This window comes from Ovis aries, chromosome 13 (genome assembly GCF_016772045.2).
Source record: "Ovis aries strain OAR_USU_Benz2616 breed Rambouillet chromosome 13, ARS-UI_Ramb_v3.0, whole genome shotgun sequence".
Classification (NCBI taxonomy): domain Eukaryota; kingdom Metazoa; phylum Chordata; class Mammalia; order Artiodactyla; family Bovidae; genus Ovis; species Ovis aries.
The window spans coordinates 41,569,225-41,587,628 of NC_056066.1; the positions used below are offsets into that span (position 1 = coordinate 41,569,225).

At 50.2% G+C, this 18,404-nt stretch overlaps 1 protein-coding gene across 1 annotated transcript; it reads left to right on the top strand.

Annotated features, from left to right (window-relative positions):
• Nucleotides 1–11,250: 11,250 nt before the first annotated feature.
• On the top strand, nt 11,251–14,151 carry NXT1 (nuclear transport factor 2 like export factor 1). Its single transcript, XM_027976774.2, has 2 exons — nt 11,251–11,555; nt 13,503–14,151. The coding sequence occupies exon 2, from the start codon at nt 13,542–13,544 to the stop codon at nt 13,962–13,964; it is 423 nt and encodes a 140-aa protein (XP_027832575.1). The 5' UTR covers nt 11,251–11,555; nt 13,503–13,541; the 3' UTR covers nt 13,965–14,151.
• The last annotated feature ends 4,253 nt before the right edge of the window (nt 14,152–18,404 follow it).

The window sequence follows — 18,404 nt, forward strand, 5'->3', positions numbered from 1 at the left end:
GCAGTTATTCTCTGAGAAAGTAAAAATTGCTTCTCACCCAGAATCTTGAAAAACAGTTTTTGGTTTGGAACATCCATTTGCCTTCCCTCCCTCCAAAAAAATCTCTGCTATTTGGGAGCTGCCACAAGACATGATCCTGACGGTGAGTGGTAAGTCTTCAATTCTTCTACACAGTTCTTTGAAATAAAGCATCATCTGACCTGACTTGCAAGTCACAAAGTTCGTTCCTAAGCAATGAGCGTGGACTGGAAGAACAACTGAGAGAATCCAGAGCTTTGGGAAGATCTTGGACTGTTGGCAAGGGTTGTGCCAGTAAGGGTCATCTGTGGTGCAGCATGCCCACCACAGTCACCATCAAGCCATCTTCTCTGGGGTCACCTTTTCCCCTTTTTCTGGGAGGCAGCAGATCTGACGCTGGTGGACTATTTCCTTGATCTCACATTCCAGGACGGCTCTGTCGCTGCAAGAGGGCACAGGGCATCTGCTTTCCCAAAGGCTTCCAACACTTCCTTCCAGTAAAGAAAAACCCAAAGCCCCTCAGTGACCCACTGCTGAGGCACAAGAAATATTCTTGGACTTCTCCACATTTTCTTGGGTTTGCCCTAGAGCCGCTTTGTCATCACAGGCCTGAAGCTATAGAACTGAGCAGATGTGTGGGCAGAGGCTCTTTCCAAAGTCTGGACCACACTCGTGTGGCCGTTGCTTGAATAGCAGCTCAGAATTTAAGGGCTGGAAAGTCCATCTGTGTGGTATGGAAATCAGGAGTGCAGTCAGGTCTGAACTAACTGCCGTGGGGCAGAGAAGTGGGGTGGAAAGCAATGCCCAGTTCAAGGTGCTGAGATCACAAGGGACAAAAGAATCCTGGGTATGGGCTGGGGAGTCATTGCCATCAGCAGAATCTAATAGACCTCCACTTCTGGGGACTTCTCCCCCAGCCTTCACCCTGCAGCCCCTCGGAGACCCATCACCCAGCACGTCCTCTGGTCAGAAAGGCAGTTGTCTGCGTGGTCCCAGACCAGCACTCGCTGCTCCAGCAAGACATGTGACTTAACCCAGGCCTCACCCATCCTCCTAAGCAGAAAACGAGGCCAAGGCTCCAGCATCTGTGAGTTATGAAGCCCTCCAGAGGGTCCCGATGCCCGTGCTCTGTTAGGTGTGTTTGGGTTTATTGCTGTCTATTGCTACTGCCGCAACACACCTGGACACCAAGGTACTGACCCTGCAAGAGTCAGGAGGACCCCCTGAAGGACTCCTGTCTTCTCACTCACTGCTGGGGCTGGGTTCCCCCAGCAGCAACCCCGACAATCATTCCAGTGTGAGCGGAGCCCTGGGGAGGTGACCCCAGGACACATTGCTGGGCATGGGGAGGAGTCAGCACACGGGGTATGGTGAGCAGGCCAGCACTGGGGGTGCTGGAGATGGTGCAGGCAGCCTCAGAGACGTCCCTCCCAGGGCTCAGGAGCTGGGCCATCGGTCCTCCAGCCCCCATCTGTCATAGTTGAGGGCGACCCTGGGGTGTTGACCCCCCGGTGTCCTGCTGCACCCTGGATGAGGCTGGAGTCTGTGGCCGGAGGACCCATATCCAGAAAGGACAGCATGGGAGCCCCCATCGCCAGCTCTGCCAAGCTTCCCCAGGCTGCCAGGGAGAAGGGAGGTTCAGAGACTCTGGTTCCTTATTCAGTTTCCCCACATTGGCCGAGGTGTCTCGAGTCCCTTCTTCCCGGGACACCTTGTCATCTCCCAGTGGGGCACTGCTGCTTCAGACACACATTTCCGCTGATTCTGGGCCCTTCTGGTTCTTGGACCAGAAGGGTCCCTCCACAGGTGACCAGATGCTGTATAAAAACACCTTAGAGGGAGTGAAGTGGGGCCCCAGGGACAGGCAGTTTTACCAGACCACCTCTCATGCAGATGGTCAGCTCACAGAGGGCGGGGACCAGGAAGCACTCCACTCTTCCCGGGGTGGTCAGCTCGGAGCAGCTGTGGCTTAAGGAAGGACACAGCCAGCCTACCCTGCTGGGCATCTAGGAGTGGTAATACTGGCACCAGTCACCTCACAGGCCCACCACCAAAGGGTGGCCTGTGAAGGACACTGAGTATGAGGGTCACCATCCTCTTACAATGCCTGTCTCCTCAACGCCACTGTCCCCACCACAGCCAGGGTTCCCCCCCATCAGAGGTTCCAACTAACTTCCAAGTACCCGAGGGCTTTCCCAGAACTTGGTGCCAGGAAACAACACCCTCCCGCAGCCCAGGATCCTCAGAAGTTGGATGCAGATACCCCAGCTCTGTCCCCTCTCTAGCCTCCAAGGTGGGACTGTTGCCTGAAAAACTGGGTCCTCCTCTTGGTGGGTGTTGGGCCAAAAGACACAGTCAAGCCAAACAGCGGGAGAAGGAGGAATGTATTACTTGCAGGAAATAAAGAGAACACTGGGGATCTTCCCCAAAAGAGTGTTTGCCTGGCAGTGTTTGACTGGGTACATGTGTGCTTGTGAAGGGGCTCAGGCAGGAGAATTCAGCACAGCATTAGGGCAAAGGTCGACAGAACCCAAGTTTTAGTCGACTGCAGTCACAAGTCAGAAAAGGCAACATCGCCATCCTTGAGGTTCACCGGAGTGGGAGTCTTCACAACTGGTGTCCAACAACTCCACACAATTCTTTCTGCCAGGAGCTGGTGTCAGGCTAAGGGCTCAGTCAGGCAAAATTCCCCAGATGCCAGACACAAGTCCAGCCGGTCACCTGTGCTTCTGACAGACTGGTTGTAGATCAGAGGCTCCTCCGCCCCCCGCTCCCGCATGCCCCCAGGCTGACTTGCTATAGTGACTCACAGAAATCAGTCCTTACTAGACCACTGCTTTATGAAAGAATGTAACTGTCCCCACTTCCTGAGTTACATTCTTCATAATACATTACAGGGGCCGGAAAGGGGACAATGCATTATAAAAGAATGTAACTCAGGAAGTCAGCTGGAAGAGATGCTCAGGGCAGGGTGTGGAGAAAGGGCAGAGCTTCCCTGCCCCCTCCAAGCTCACCAGCCTCCTTCTTCTGGGTGTTCATCAACCCAGATGGGCTCAGGACCCCATCCTTTTAGGTTCTTCAATTCAGTTCAGTTCAGTTCAGTTGCTCCCTCGTATCCGACTCTTTGTGACCCCATGGACTGCAGCACACCAAGCTTCTCTGTCCGTCACCGAGTCCCGAAGTTTACTCAAACTCATGTCCATTGAGTCGGTGATGCCATCCAACCTTCTCATCCTCTGTTGTCCCTTTCTCCTGCCTTCAGTCTTTCCCGGCATCAGGGTCTTTTCTAATGAGTCAGTTCTTTTCCGCATCAGGTGGCCAAAGGATTGAAGCTTCAGCTTCAGCATCAGTCAAAGTTTTCTGAATATCGAGCTTGAAACCAGCTTTTTCACTTTCACTTTCGTCAAGAGGCTCTTTAGCTCTTCTTCACTTTCTGCCATAAGGGTGGTGTCATCTGCATATCTGAGGTTATTGCTATTTCTCCTGGCAATCTTGATTCCAGCTTGTGCTTAATCCAGTCCAGCATTTCAAATGATGTACTCTGCATATAAGTTAAATAAGCAGGGTGACAATATACAACCTTGACGTACTCCTTTTCCTATTTGGAACCAGTCTGTTATTATGCACAGAGGCATGATTGGTTCAATCTTTGGTCATTGGTGATTGAACTCAACCTCCAGGCTTCTCCCCCTCTCAGAGGTCCAGACCTGGGGCTGAAAGTTCTACCTTCTAATCCTCTCATCACCAGATTATTCTTCTGGAAATCAGCTCCACCCTTAGGTCAGTCAGTTCAGTTGCTCAGTCATGTCCAACTCTTTGTGACCCCATGAATTGCAGCACGCCAGGCCTCCCTGTCCATCACCAACTCCTGGAGTTCACTCAAACTCACGTCCATCGAGTCCGTGATGCCATCCAGCCATCTCATCCTCTGTCGTCCCCTTCTCCTCCTGCCCCCAATCCTTCCCAGCATCAGAGTCTTTTCCAATGAGTCAGCTCTTCACATGAGGTGGCCAAAGTATTGGAGTTTCAGCTTTAGCATCATTCCTTCCAATGAACACCCAGGACTGATCTCCTTCAGAATGGACTGATTGGATCTCCTTGCAGTCCAAGGGACTCTCAAGAGTCTTCTGCAACACCATAGTTCAAAAGCATCAATACTTCGGTGCTCAGCTTTCTTCACAGTCCAACTCTCACATCCAGACATGATCACTGGAAAAACCATTGCCTTGGCTAGACGGACCTTTGTTGGCAAAGTTGGCTTTTTAATATGTTATCTAGGTTGGTCATAACTTTCCTTCCAAGGAGTAAGCGTCTTTTAATTTCATGGGTGCAGTCACCATCTGCAGTGATTTTGGAGCCCAAAAAAATAAAGTCTGACACTGTTTCCAAATAGGTGTTTGCATGCAACTCCAATACTTTGGCCACCTCATGCAAACACTGACACTGTTTCCATCTATTTGCTATGAAGTGATGGGACCGGATGCCATGATCTTCGTTTTCTGAATGTTGAGCTTTAAGCCAACTTTTTCACTCTCCTCTTTTACTTGCATCAAGAGGCTTTGTAGTTCCTCTTCACTTTCTGCCATAAGGGTGGTGTCATCTGCATATCTGAGGTTATTGATATTTCTCCTGGCAATCTTGATTCCAGCTTGTACTTCTTCCAGCCCAGCATTTCTCATGATGTACTCTGCATAGAAGTTTAATAAGCAGGATGACAATATACAGCCTTGACGTAATCCTTTTCCTATTTGGAACCAGTCTGTTGTTCCATGTCCAGTTCTAACTGTTGCTTCCTGACCTGCATATAGGTCTCTCAAGAGGCAGGTCGGGTGGTCTGGTATTCCCATCTCTTTCAGAATTTTCCACAGTTTATTGTGATCCACACAGTCACAGGCTTTGGCATAGTCAATAAAGCAGAAAGTGGTCCCCAAAGTCAGCTTTTCAACATAACAAAATACAGCTTTACTGTTCCACTTAGGAAATTCCAAGGGATTTAGGAGCTCTGTGCCAGGAACAGGATGAAGAGGAAATCTGTACCTTTTATTTAAATCTTGGTATCATACCTGCCCTGTCTCAACTCTCCCTCCCCTCTGTTCCCGCACCTCCCACACCTACCACCTGCACTGCGTCGCTGCTCTGTATCCACTTCCAGATCAGGACACTAGCCACGGACCAGCACTTCTTACACTCTAAAAGAAGCTGCTAAGACGCAGAGGAATCAGATAGTCCTGAGAGTTCTGACTGGAGCGGACACATGTTACGGCCCCATCAGTTCAGTTCAGTTCAGTTGCTCAATCGTGTCCAACTCTTCTCCACCCCGTGGACTGAAGTATCCCAGGACTTCCTGTCCATCACCAAGTCCCAGAGTTTACTCAAACTCATGTCCATTGAGTCGGTGATGCCATCCAACCATCTCATCCTCTGTTATCCCCTTCTCCTCCAGCCTCCAATCTTTCCCAGCATCAGAGTCTTTTCTAATGAGTTTATTCTTCACATCAGGTGGCCAAAGGATTGGAGCTTCAGCTTGAGGATCAGTCCTTCCAATGAATATTCAGGACTGATTTCCTTTAGGATGGACTGGTTGGATATCCATGCAGTCCAAGCAACTCTCAAGAGTCTTCTCCAGCACCACAGTTCAAAAGCATCAATTCTTCGGTGCTCAGTTTTCTTTATAGTCCAACTCTCACATCCATACATGACTAATGGAAATACCATAGCTTTGACTAGACAGGAGCTTCCCTCATAGCTCAGTTGGTAAAGAATCTGCCTGCAATGCAAGAGACTCCAGTTCGATTCCTAGGTCGGGAAGATCTGCTAGAGCAGGGATAGGCTATCCACTCCAGTATACCTGGGGGCTTCCCTTGTGGCTCAGCTGGTAAAAAAAATCCGCCTGCAATGCAGGACACCTGGATTCAATCCCTGGGTTGGGAAGATCTCTTGGAGAAGGGAAAGACTACCCATTCCAGTATTCTGACCTAGAGAATTCGATGGACTGTATAGTCCATGGAGTCACAAAGAATCAGACACAACTGAGCGACTTTCACTTTTTCTTGACTAGATGGACTTTTGTTGGCAAAGTAACGTCTCTGTTTTTCAATATGCTGTCTAGGTTGGTCATTCACTTTTCACTTTCATGCATTGGAGAAGGAAATGGCTACCTACTCCAGTGTTCTTGCCTGGAGAATCCCAGGGACAGGGGAGCCTGGTGAGCTGCCATCTATGGGGTCACACAGAGTCAGACACAACTAAAGCGACTTAGCAGCAGCAGCAGCAAGTTGGTCATAACTTTTCTTCCAAGGAGTAAGCGTCTTTTAATTTCATGGCTGCAGTCACCATCTGCAGTGATTTTGGAGCCCAAAAGAATAAAGTCTGACACTGTTTCCACTGTTTCCCCATCTATTTGTCATGAAGTGATGGGACCAGATGCCATGATCTTCGTTTTCTGAATGTTGAGTTTTAAGCCAATTTTTCACTCTCTTCTTTCACTTTCATCAAGAGGTTCTTTAGTTCTTCACTTTCTGCCATTAGGGTAGTGTCATCTGCATATCTGAGGTTATTGATATTTCTCCCAGCAATCTTGATTCCAGCTTGTGTTTCTTCCAGCCCAACATTTCTCATGATGTACTCTGCATAAAGTTAAATAAGCAAGGTGACAATATACAGCCTTGACATACACCTTTTTCCTATTTGGAACCAGTCTGTTGTTCCATGTCCAGTTCTAACTGTTGCTTCCTGACCCGCATACAGATTTCTGAAGAGGCAGGTCAGGTGACCTGGTATTCCCATCTCTTTCAGAATTTTCCAGAGCTTGTTGCGATCCACACAGTCAAAGGCTTTGGCATAGTCAATAAAGCAGAAGTAGATGATTTTCTAGAACTCTCTTGCTTTTTCAATGATCCAACAGATGTTGGCAATTTGATCTCTGGTTCCTTTGCCTTTTCTAAATCCAGCCTGAACATCTGGAAGTTCACAGTTCACATACTGTTGAAGCCTGGCTTGGAGAATTTTGAGCATTACTTTACTAGCAGGTGAGATGAGTGCGACTATGTGGCAGTTTGAGCAATCTTTGGCATTGCCTTTCTTTGAGATTGGAATGAAAACTGACCTTTTCCAGTCCTGTGGCCACTGCTGAGTTTTCCAAATTTGCTGGCATATTGAGTGCAGCACTTTCAGAGCATCATCTTTTAGGATTTGAAATAGCTCAACTGGAATTCCATCACCTCCACTACCTTTGTTCATAGTGATGCTTCCTAAGCCCACTTGACTTCTCATTCCAGGATGTCTGGCTCTAGGTTGGTGATCACACCATCATGATTATCTGAGTCGTGAAGATCTTTTTTGTATAGTTCTTCTGTGTATTCTTGCCACTTTTTTTTTTATTATCTTCTGCTTCTGTTAGGTCCATACCATTTCTGTCCTTTCTGTGCCCATCGTTGCATGAAATTTTCCCTTGGTATCTCTAATTTTCTTGAAGAGGTCTCTAGACTTTCCCATTCTATTGTTTTCCTCTATTTCTTTGCATTGATCACTGAGGAAGGCTTTCTTATCTCTCCTTGCTATTCTTTGAAACTCTGCATTCAAATAGGTATATCTTTTCTTTTTTTCTTTGCCTTTCACTTCTCTTCTATTCACAGCTATTTGTAAGGCCTCCTCAGACAACCATTTTGCCTTTTTGCATTTCTTTTCCTTGGGGATGATCTTGATCCCTGCCTCCTGTACAATGTCATCCGTAAGAAAAAGGAAGCTCCAGGCCAGCCTGGTTATGATCCAGCAGCCCAGTGGGCGACACCGAAGCACGTGGAAAGCTTATGGGACAAACATGGGCAGTGCTGCTGGAGGGAGCTGTGCTCAACGGGCCATGTCTGGTCCCCCCAGTGACATTTTCTCATGGGAACGCAGACCCTTCAGATCACATCATCCACCATCACCCCTGGTCCTGGTCGCGGCTCCAGACCCCTGGCCCCATCCATGGCTCCCACCTCCCCTGCTCCCTCAGAGCCCCTGCTGGTCTCACGGGGTGCTCTAGTCCCCAGGACACAGGTTCGGGCTGCAGATGAACAAACTTCCACCTGGGTGCAATTTCAGAGATGAGGAGGGAGCCAATTCGGACTGTGGGTAGCTCCTTGAGGCGGTGTCACTGTGGAAGGCCTGGAGGGGCCCTGTCTTCAGGGTCCCTTTAGCGGCAAGTGGCCCACCAGGTCACACAGTTGTGAGGTGCTATTCCAGAGGCTTTCCTTGGGCCTCAGGACGGGGCTTCAGTGGGCCTCCGAGAGTGCTGCACAATAGACCACATGATCCTCGGTGCATCACAGGGGACCAGCCATTTATTTGTTCAGGAGTCTGCCACCTACCAGGGTAGGGCTTGGCAGGGAGGCACATGTCTGTCCTGAGCCACACCAGCCCCAGAAGCCCGACCAGAACTGGAGGATCCATTCCTAAGGCAGCCCACTCCCAGGACTGCTTCCTCTGTAGTTCTGCTGCTTCCTCTCTGGTGTGTGTTTGTGTAGGTGAATGTGTAGCTGTGTGCACACACACTTCACGCCTGCTCCCCTTCTCCGTCCCTACCTCTCTCTTGCTCACACCTCCCCTCTGGGCCCCTGGCCACAGCTCAGCTCCTAAACTAATGGACTCCTGTTATCCCTGCATTCCTAGGACCCCCAGAAAAGACAGGTCCCAAGTGACCTTCCAGAAATGCAGTCCCGGCTCACTCTGGGCCAGCGGCAGTTCGGATGATTCCTCCAGTGGTGTGGGTGGGGGGCGTGTGGGAGAAGGGGATAGCTAGCCACTCTAGTATTCTTGCCTGAAGAATTCCATGGACAGAGGATCCTAGTGGGCTACAGTCCATCGGGTCGCAAAGAGTAAGACATGACTGAACAACTAACATTATGTTTGTTTATGCTCAATTTTTAATAGTTCCTCTAGTGGGGGGTGGTGGTGAGGGGGTGGGGGTGGCAGTAGCAGGGAGAGAACAGCACATGATGGTGCTGGTCATCCTGTTCCGCAGGCACAACTGCCCACAGCGTCGTGGACCACTAGGAGATCAGCTCCAAGTCACGCAGCCTTATCAAGCAAACACCATCAGATACTGCAGCAGAGAACCATGCCAATAAGGGGAGAAGCTCGGTACCAGGTTTAGAGACCCAAGGATACCAGCCTGTCTTCAGAGATGCCAGCAGCTTAGCACGTCTGACCAGCTGCGTCCTTCCTCCCTGGACAGACTCCATGAGGCAAATAGGCCACTGGCGCCATGGCTGCTCAAGCCAGGATCATCTTCCAGAAGGCACCCATGTGGTTTGGTGACAAATCCCACCAATTTGCTGGTACACTTGTTCCAAGTTTAAAAGCCTTCTTTGTTGGAAGGATCATTGGCAAATAAGGAAGCTGTTGTCAATGCAAAATGTCAAAGCACACCGATGATTCCTGGATGCTTGCTTTGTGCCTGGCCCTGGGCTAAGCACTGACGACACCCTCTTCCAGTCACTCGTGACCCAAGGAAATGAGGGCATTACTGTCCCTCTTCTACACATGAGGCACTGAACCTCAAGAAGGTTAACTTACTTGCAGAATCACTCTGCTAGTGCAGGAAGCCACACTAATTAACTTACAAGTAGGTTTTTTTATAGGCTTCTCTGATAGCTTAGTTGCTGAAGAATTCACCTGCAATGCAGGAGACCCAGATTCGATCCCTGGGTTGGGAAAATCGCCTGGAGAAGGGAATGGCTACCCACTCCAGTATTCTTGCCTGAAGAATTCCATGGACAGAGGAACCTGGTGGGCTACAGTCCATGGGGTTGCAAAGAGTAAGACACGGCTGAACAACTAACACTGTGTTTGTTTATGCCCAATTTTTAGCAGTACTGATAATAAAGGGAATATACTGACTCTTGAAACTAGAAAGGCTAAACTTCAGGGTTGATTTGGTTCCCAACAGTCATCAAAGTCTGCTTTCTCCCCCTCTTTCTTGTCTGCCTCATGGTACAAGGGTGCCCACCTCAGCAGAGCAAGATGGCTGGAGCAGCACCACCGCACATCACATGTCCAGAAGGAAAAAGAGAAATAGCATCTTTTCCAAAATCCCCTGGCAAACTCCTTCTCTAGCTTCAGCGGCCCTAATTAGGCAGCCCACCACCCTAGAATTGCTGCCTTAGAGCCAGCAGTGTGTCTAACTTTCTAAACTCAAGCAGCACCGGAAAGTATAAAACAGGCTTGCTTGGAAGCTTACTAGAATGTTGTGGAGCAATGATTTGAACCCTGTCTGCTCATTCAAACAGTATTTACCGACCCCTTGCTGTGGATCAGGCACAGTTTAGATGGTAGAGACTAATCTGAAAGTTCCGGACCTCCCATCTTCCTGTTGCTGGCTGGGCTGCCTCTCAGGGTTAAATTCTTGTTTTCATCAGAACCTAGGGCTGGTTAAATATCCTCCCGACCAGTGTTTCTAGGACTGAAGAGGCTCTGTGACTCCAGACTGTCACTTAATTTCTGTCTCTCGACCTCCTAGTCTATATCAGGAATAATGATGCCTTCCTGAAGTTATGAGAATGAAATGAAACGGGTTTACATGGGAAACATACGGAAACTTAAAAGCGACATCCAACCCAGTGGGCATGCAGGAGGTCAACTCTCGTTTTCATGCTAGTGATGCTGGGATTCGGAGTTTTGTAGATTAAATTCCCATTTCACTGGATTGGGCTTTGTAAAGACATTGTCTTGTGCATAAGGTTCCAAAGACGCTAGTTCAATTCAAACGTTCTACTCAACCTGCAATTTATTTGTTTATAAACCACATTTTTCATGGCGGGGGTGGTAGCCTATATTGAAGAGCCCATCCACTTTCTAAACTGGCCCTGAACTCTGAGAGCAAGCGTTCCCCTAGGAAAGCAGGCAAAGAACCGCCCTGGCATTGCCAAGGGGAACACACCCAGAACAGGCGGCAGCGTCAGTTAACCCGTGCCAGGAGGTTTCAGCGCAGCCGCGAGACGGCCCCAGAGCCCCCGCCCAACCCCGCCCCAGAGCAGGGGATCTGCGAGGCTTCGTCCAATCAGAGGCCGTACCTAACCTCGGGCCTACGTCTATAGACCAATGAAGACTCGAGCGAGCGGTCTTCTGGGAACTTGCCTTTCCCGGAAGCTGCCCTACCCGTGCCACACTTAGGCGGGGCTAGCCTTACGGTCGGCAGCCCCACTGGCTGAAACGGCTGTCCGTCACGGGGCGGGAAGGGGCCGGGCGCTTGAGTCTGCGCGTTGCTGGCTGGCCGCGCGCGCGGGAACCCGCAGAGGCGCTGGCTGGACCCGGCAGGTCCTGGGAGGTAGTGGTGAGGCGGAGGCGGCTCTTCCCCGGCCCGCCTGGGCAGGCTGCAGAGGACCGCGGAGCCTCGGCTGGCCTGGCCTACGGTCACGGGGGGCTCCGCGTAGCCGCGTGAACGGAGCCGCCCACGCCGACCCGTGCGGTGATTTTCCCCTCACCTGCCCGCCCAACTGAGCCCCTCGCTGACGCGGTCATCTCCCGCACTGAGCAGGGCGGTCACTCCCGTGCAGGTAGGTGCCCCTGCGCAGGTCTGCGCTCCCGGGTCTGGTAGATGACCCCCGCGTACGTAGGAGGTGCCCCCCCCCCCCCGTCAGTGGCCCCGGAGTGGCGAGGATGCCACTTGGTCTCGCCGCGAGTCTGGGGCGGTTGCAGCCCCGCAGAAACGACCGCTCCCTAAGGACCCCCAGGCTGGCAGCTGGTTGAGCCGCGGCGGCCCGAGATGCCGGTGATCGGCGTGGACGCCAGCAGATGGGGGCTCGGCTGGGTGCAGGGGGTGGTGTCCAGCGAGGGCGATGGGCCCGGAGGGGGAGGTTACAAACTGGCCATCCTGGAACCCTGCGCCCCCAGACTGGACCCAGAGAGGCAGGAGCCGGTGAGACAATCGCGCCGTCCGGGCAGGCAGCGTATTCTAGTAGAGGACAGATCAGGGCCGTGTCCACCCTCGACCTAGTCCACACCTGGGTTTTCTTTCCTCGTTGCGAAGTTGTTACCATAACGCCTCATCAGTTTGCGGTGACTATTGAAGGACGGGGTGTATATGAAGCGCTGGGAAGTATAGTTTGGAGTGAGTGTGTGCGCGGCTGGACTTGAGGCCCCACCCCCGCCCCGAGGGGGTGGCAGGACCCGCGTGGGTGCCTGGCCCTCAGCGCTCTTTTCAAGGCTGGAGCTCTCCCCGCCTACCCGCTCCTACCCCTGGCCAGTTCTCTCCTGGAGGCTCTGGCCTCCTCCACCTTCCTCTCCCTGACTCCCTCCTAACCTTGCGTGGGATCTTTTCTCTCTTTCAAAAGCTGATTTTTTTTTTTTTTTAAGTTAAACTCTCCCCATGTCTCATCCCCATAAAGAATCCGCCTGCAGTGCAGGAAATAAGAGAGGCGGCTTCCATCCCTGGGCCAGGACGATCCCCTAGAGAAGGAAATGGCAACCCACTCCAGTATTCTTGCCTGGAGAATCCCATGGACAGAGGAGCCTGGCGGGCTACAGTCCATGCGGTCGCAAAGAGTCAAAGGAACACTACGGAGCATGCATGCACAACGTTGAAATAAAAAAATACTTAAGTTTGTAAATCTAAATGCATCCAATATTTTAGTAATGTTGTCTTCTGTTGGATTTTTGTGTAGTGAAATATTTTAATCAGGCAAAAAAGAATACAACTACAATAGTTATTGTATACCTTGGGGAAAAAAAGCAAATAATTTTTCCTTATGCTTTTGGACTCTTTTTTTTTTTAAGGAAATGTTTCATTTTGGCTACAGCTAAAATTCTTCCTTGCTGTCACCACCCCCTCACCCCACAGAATTTCTTCTGTCTGGCCTGTCCTTTCTTGGCTCACAGGACTCCCCTGTGCTCCCTGGAGCTCTTGAGTCGTCACTCATTCCAGTCAGCTCCAGCCTTGCTCCTCAAATAGAGCCCATAGTGAGAACTGTGGCCACCAGTACTGGTCCTGTCCTGTCCTCAACGACATTTGTTCTCTTGCCCTCTTACGGAACCTGCCTTCTCTTCACCTTCCCAGGCCCAGTAGGTGAGCTCATGATAGATGGATCAGCCTTCGTTGGGCCACTGTTCCTTTCTCCAGAGTGTGGTGTCTGCACCAGACACACGAGGGCAGTCACAGCTGTTCCATGCTTCCAGGAAAAAGCAGCCTCCCACAGTCAGTTGTTAAGAAATTCATTGTTAAAATTCATAGTAATAAGCTGTCATTGCTGGCCGTATGGGTCTCAGGCTTTTTAACTGAGTGTGCGGTGTCCCCTGCTTCCCTTCATCCTGCACTGCAGTCATAGTCATGCACAGGTAGGGATGTTCCTGTCTCCAATGAGCAAACTGGGGCCCAGCCGGACCAGGCGTCGGCAGCAGGGGGCGCCCAGAATTTCGCCTCAGTCGGAGGACTGGTCCTTTGTGGGGCGTGACGGTCATCAGCATTCACACAAGGTCTCTTCCACCTTCCGCCCCCTCGGGTACAGGAGGCACCTGGGCCAAGGCCTCCCTTGGCGAGGCCACTGATGGCGTCCGTGGACTTCAAGACCTATGTGGACCAGGCGTGCCGCGCAGCTGAGGAGTTCGTGAACGTGTACTACAGCACCATGGACAAGCGGCGGCGGCTGCTGTCCCGCCTGTACATGGGCACAGCCACCCTGGTGTGGAACGGCAACGCTGTCTCCGGGCAAGAGTCCCTGAGTGAGTTTTTTGAGATGCTGCCTTCCAGTGAGTTCCAGATCAACGTGGTAGACTGCCAGCCTGTCCATGACGAAGCCACCCCGAGCCAGACCACGGTCCTTGTGGTGATCTGTGGGACAGTGAAGTTTGAGGGCAACAAACAGCGAGACTTCAACCAGAACTTCATCCTGACGGCCCAGGCCTCACCCAGCAACACAGTGTGGAAGATTGCCAGCGACTGCTTCCGGTTCCAGGACTGGGCCTGCTAGTGGGGTGGTGGGACACCCCAAGCCTGAACCCTGGGCTCGCTCAAGTCTGAGGGGCCCCTGTCTGGGCATACACTTGTTTGTCACAGTTGCCTTTTTGAAGTAGTAAAATTCTCTATTTTTCTATTTGCCCAGGAGAGACTCTGGTTCTGGAAATTTTGATGAATAAAATGTTGCTTCTTTTCCCCTTGCTGGATGTGTTTGGGCGATACTGGGGAGAGGGGCCCAGGAGAAGGAGGGTTAAAGCTGCAAGGCCAGCAGAAGGCACTGCAAAGACTGAGATCCAGGGCTGCCGCACACACAGAGGACACCCTTGGGACTCTTCGAAAATCACCAGGCGCACATCCTGGTTGAACTACTGAATCTCAGAGGGTGGGCCTGAGCGTTTTTGGCATTTTACAAAAGCCCCCTAGCTGTCTATTAAAACACTTTAGAGAACCCCCTGACTAGGTGGCTGGACCACACTGGGACTTTGCACCTGTGCTGGGAGTTACATGGATGAAAACAGGTAAGATACCTGGAGTTAGCTAATAACTGCTTGTAAACAAGGAAGCTCCATTGACTACTCCCTTACAAAGAGAACTGCTTTTAAGAGGAAGAAGTACTGAGGTGGGGCTGGGGGGCATCAGAATTAGATGCTGGTTTTACTGACCCTGAGGACCAGCTCACCCCATTTCTCCAAAGTAAAGAAAAAATGAGCCATTTCCATCATCCTTTGATTAATAGATGAGCTCTTGTGGACATGTGCCTTCCCCAGGTAAATCTGTGATCAAAGGTCAGGCTGGGAGGTGTGGGTTAGGATTAGGAATGGGGGACTTGTGTAGGCTGCACAGATGGTAGGGACCTCTAGCCCTGGGCTATGGCATCCACCAGGGATGGCTAGGCAAGGTGGGCATTGCTGCCATGTCAGGAAGGATCTCCCTCCCCTCTGATAGAGGAAAAGGGGCCTGACCTTGGGGACTGGACTGGGAGCTGGCAGGACAGAGGGACAGGGCAGGAGGCTGTATGGTGGCTGTGTACAGAGGGTGGGGGGCAGTGGCAGCCTGTACTAAAGGGCAAGCCCTGGTCAGTGCCCCAGGCTGAGATGCAGGCCTGAACACAGAGCCTGGTGTGTGTGTGGGGGGCTGGTGGGGTCGGTGCAGGGGTGGGGGGTAGTGTCTCAGGTGCCGGATCACTGGGCCTCTGGGAGAAGCCAAGCAGAGAGTGGACAGGGTCCTTAGGGCTCAGAGTTGCTAGGGGAGCAAGAACCTCCCACTGCAGGAGGTCTGTTTTCTAAGTCTAGATCTAAGCAGTCTTGGGCTCCCCAGGTGGCGCTAGTGGTAAGAACCCACCTGCCAATGCAGGAGATGTAAGAAAGGCGATTTGATTCCTGGGTTGGGAAGATTTCCCTGGAGGAGGGCATGACAACCCACTCCAGTATTCTTGCCTGGAGAATCCCATGGAAGAGGAGCCTGGAGGGCTATAACCCGTAGGGTCGCAAAGAGTCAGACAGGACTGAAGCAACTTAGCACACATGAACTAAGCAGTGCTGAGGCCTCAGAAAACCCACTGCAGTGCCCCAAGAAAAAAAAGATCCAGGTTCAGAGATAGCCAGCTCCTCTTACAGAATGCTCCCCTCCAAAGGCTCATGACAAACTCTGATGACGGAGGTTGGTTCAGGAGACTAGAGGTGCACCAACTTGCTGAGGGAGGGTCCAGACACAGAGCCTTCTAATCCTTGAGGCTTTGAGGGGCTTTAGGTGAATGCAGAACTGTCTCATCTACAAGTGAGTGCCACATGTCACCAGGGTGCCCCACTGAAGGACATCAGCTGCTCTCTGACCACTGAGAGTCCACTGAGAGCTAGGTCAGACATCACTTGCTCTGTGGGTCTTCGCTAGTGCAGCTAGCACGCAGGCCTGCACTTCAGTGTAGCAGGGGCTCACAGCCCCTCTGAAGGGGGCTTGAAGAGGTAGACCTGTCTGTGATACAAATATGAAAAATCTTTGAGAGTCTCTGAAGTTCAAATACTTGGTAGAGTATTAACAGTTGTTACAGGCAGGAAGAACAACATCCCAAGAACAGCTCAAGATACTTTGCACTATTTTCAGCCCCGTTTTACAAATGAGAAAACTCGCTTTGTGTTTTAAAAAAAAGATTCCATATAGGCTTGCCCTGTATGCACGGACCACTAGAAGGACTGGCAAAAACGTTAAGTACGGCTGTCCTTAGGATCTGGGTTCTAGAGTTTTAACGCGGAGACAAGGCACTTGATGCCGAATGTCCTTGTAGATATTCATACAGTGTGCGCATCATGTTTTTTTAAATTAAAATCTCATTTAATAATCAAGGCTGTTTTCACAGCAAGAAATAGGGGCATTCAAGTTGCGGACACCTCGAAGAGTGACTTCCCGCCCCAGAGCGTCCCGACCTGAGCCAGACCCTACCAGTGAAGTATCCAAGTAGATACCGCTTTGAAACATCCTGGGTTCTCCGGGAAAAGAAAAAAAGGCGGGGGTGGGGGGGGGCGTGTTTTATTACAGATCACCACCTGGCCCTGTGAGACGTTAAAGTCTGGAAACGCTGCCCAAATTTAAGGCAGGTAAAGACGTGCCTGATCTCATTGATACAGCCCCAGCTGACCCACTACGGCTTGGTCTGGCCCACTTGAACCAGATCGTACAGCCGGACAGCGCTAGAAAACCCCTGCCCGGCCCCAGGGCCGGGCCCCCACCCTGAACCCAAACCGCGAGGCCACGAGCCCCAGGCACGGACGCTCGATCCGCCTCCGCCCATTCAAGTCCCACTAAGCCGCGCATCCCGGCGCACGCAGGGAGGCCAACAGCATCCCGGGCGACGTCAGAGGACCCAATGGAAACCGAGGCTCCAGCCCCGCCCTTCGTCAGCGCCCGGTGGGCGGAGCGGGCGGCCTCCGGTGGGCGGGGCGGGCAGCTCCGGCTACCCTCCCTGGGCAGGTTAGAATTTGATGTGGGGAGTTGCTTACGGTCTGGTTCCAAAGATTCGCTTTTAAATCAGATCATTTCCTGGGTACAACAGCATACCTCCTTTATTCATTTCAGTATAGTGAAGGTTTCCGCAAACATCTTTCCAATGATGATTTGATAAACATATACATTATGGAATTATTACGACGAGTTCCATTAAACACTTTTTAAAACGTTGTTTTAATGACTGCATAATAAACCAATGCATGGGTATATTCAGTTGTCTCCTTTTGGGCAAGTAGGTTGTTTCCAAATTTTCACTAACATAATAATTACCTGAAAGTTGTTCACTCCACTTCCTCAGAATGACTACAGGGGGTTACATGGAGATAAATATCTATTCCCCTGAGACTGCATTTCCCATGCAAACATTTGCTGCATCACAGATTGTGTTTAACTTCGGGTTAAACTTTGTCCTATTCATTATCATTGCTTTTTATAGTGATGTCTCTGCCATGCGTACATGTATGTGAGTTGTCCATTTGTATTCTTTGTTTTGTATTAGGCTGTTGGTGTTTCTTCATTTTCTAAAGCTTCTTTGAATAGCCTGCTGTAATTTCTACCTTGGAACCTGATCAGGTAGCATTTCTAAAGGAAACTGAATATAAAACTTATAATAATCACATCCAGTTTCTTCACTTTAATCATTAAAGCTATTATGACCCTGAATAAAGAAGTCCTTTCAGCACTGAACACTAACCAACTTGGGTAGAACACAGAATTTTGGCTGCTTTTTCCACATATCCTGGTTCTGTGTCTGCTTGGACTTTTAACAATTCTAAATACTTAATATGCTCTTTTAAACACTTAGGCTCTTTGTTAATGACAAAGTAAGATTGCAGTGGTGTTACATTTTATATGAAATTGTCCTATAAAAAGTGGTGCGCCGTCTATTTGACATCTTGTGTTGAAGCAAAGTTGATTTCAAAATGTGCGTGGCCAAATTAAATTTATCCAAATGTGGTGCTCATGATAAGAGGATATATGTATTTTTAAAACATACATGGCTTAATGGAATCTGAACTCTTTCCACAAATAAGGTGCTATTTGTTCATATGTTTCCTATCTCCTATCATTAGCATATACACTTTTCTTGAAAACATTTTATTTGGGCACACATCTTGAAGACTGAGGACTGTTTTTTGAAACTATTGAGAGTTTTGATAAACAGAACATCATGCTGAATACACTGTATGTGTAAAAATCCCTTGCTTAAAGTTGTTTTCATCCATCAATGAACATGTGAAGTTGGAATCCCCATGCACTGCTGGTGGGAATGGAAAATGGTGTGGTTGTCATGGAAAGTAAGTTGGGGGTTCCTCAAAAAGTTAAACACAGAATTACCATATGGTCTAGCAATTCTACTTCTAGATACATACCCCAAAGAAATGAAAGCACGGACTCAGATTCTCGTACACCAGTATTCATAGCAGTCACTGGCAGACCGATACCAGGAGAG

Excerpts from the sequence above, each read along its gene's own strand:
- NXT1 (XM_027976774.2), top strand. The coding sequence starts at position 13,542 with ATGGCGTCCGTGGACTTCAAGACCTATGTGGACCAGGCGTGCCGCGCA.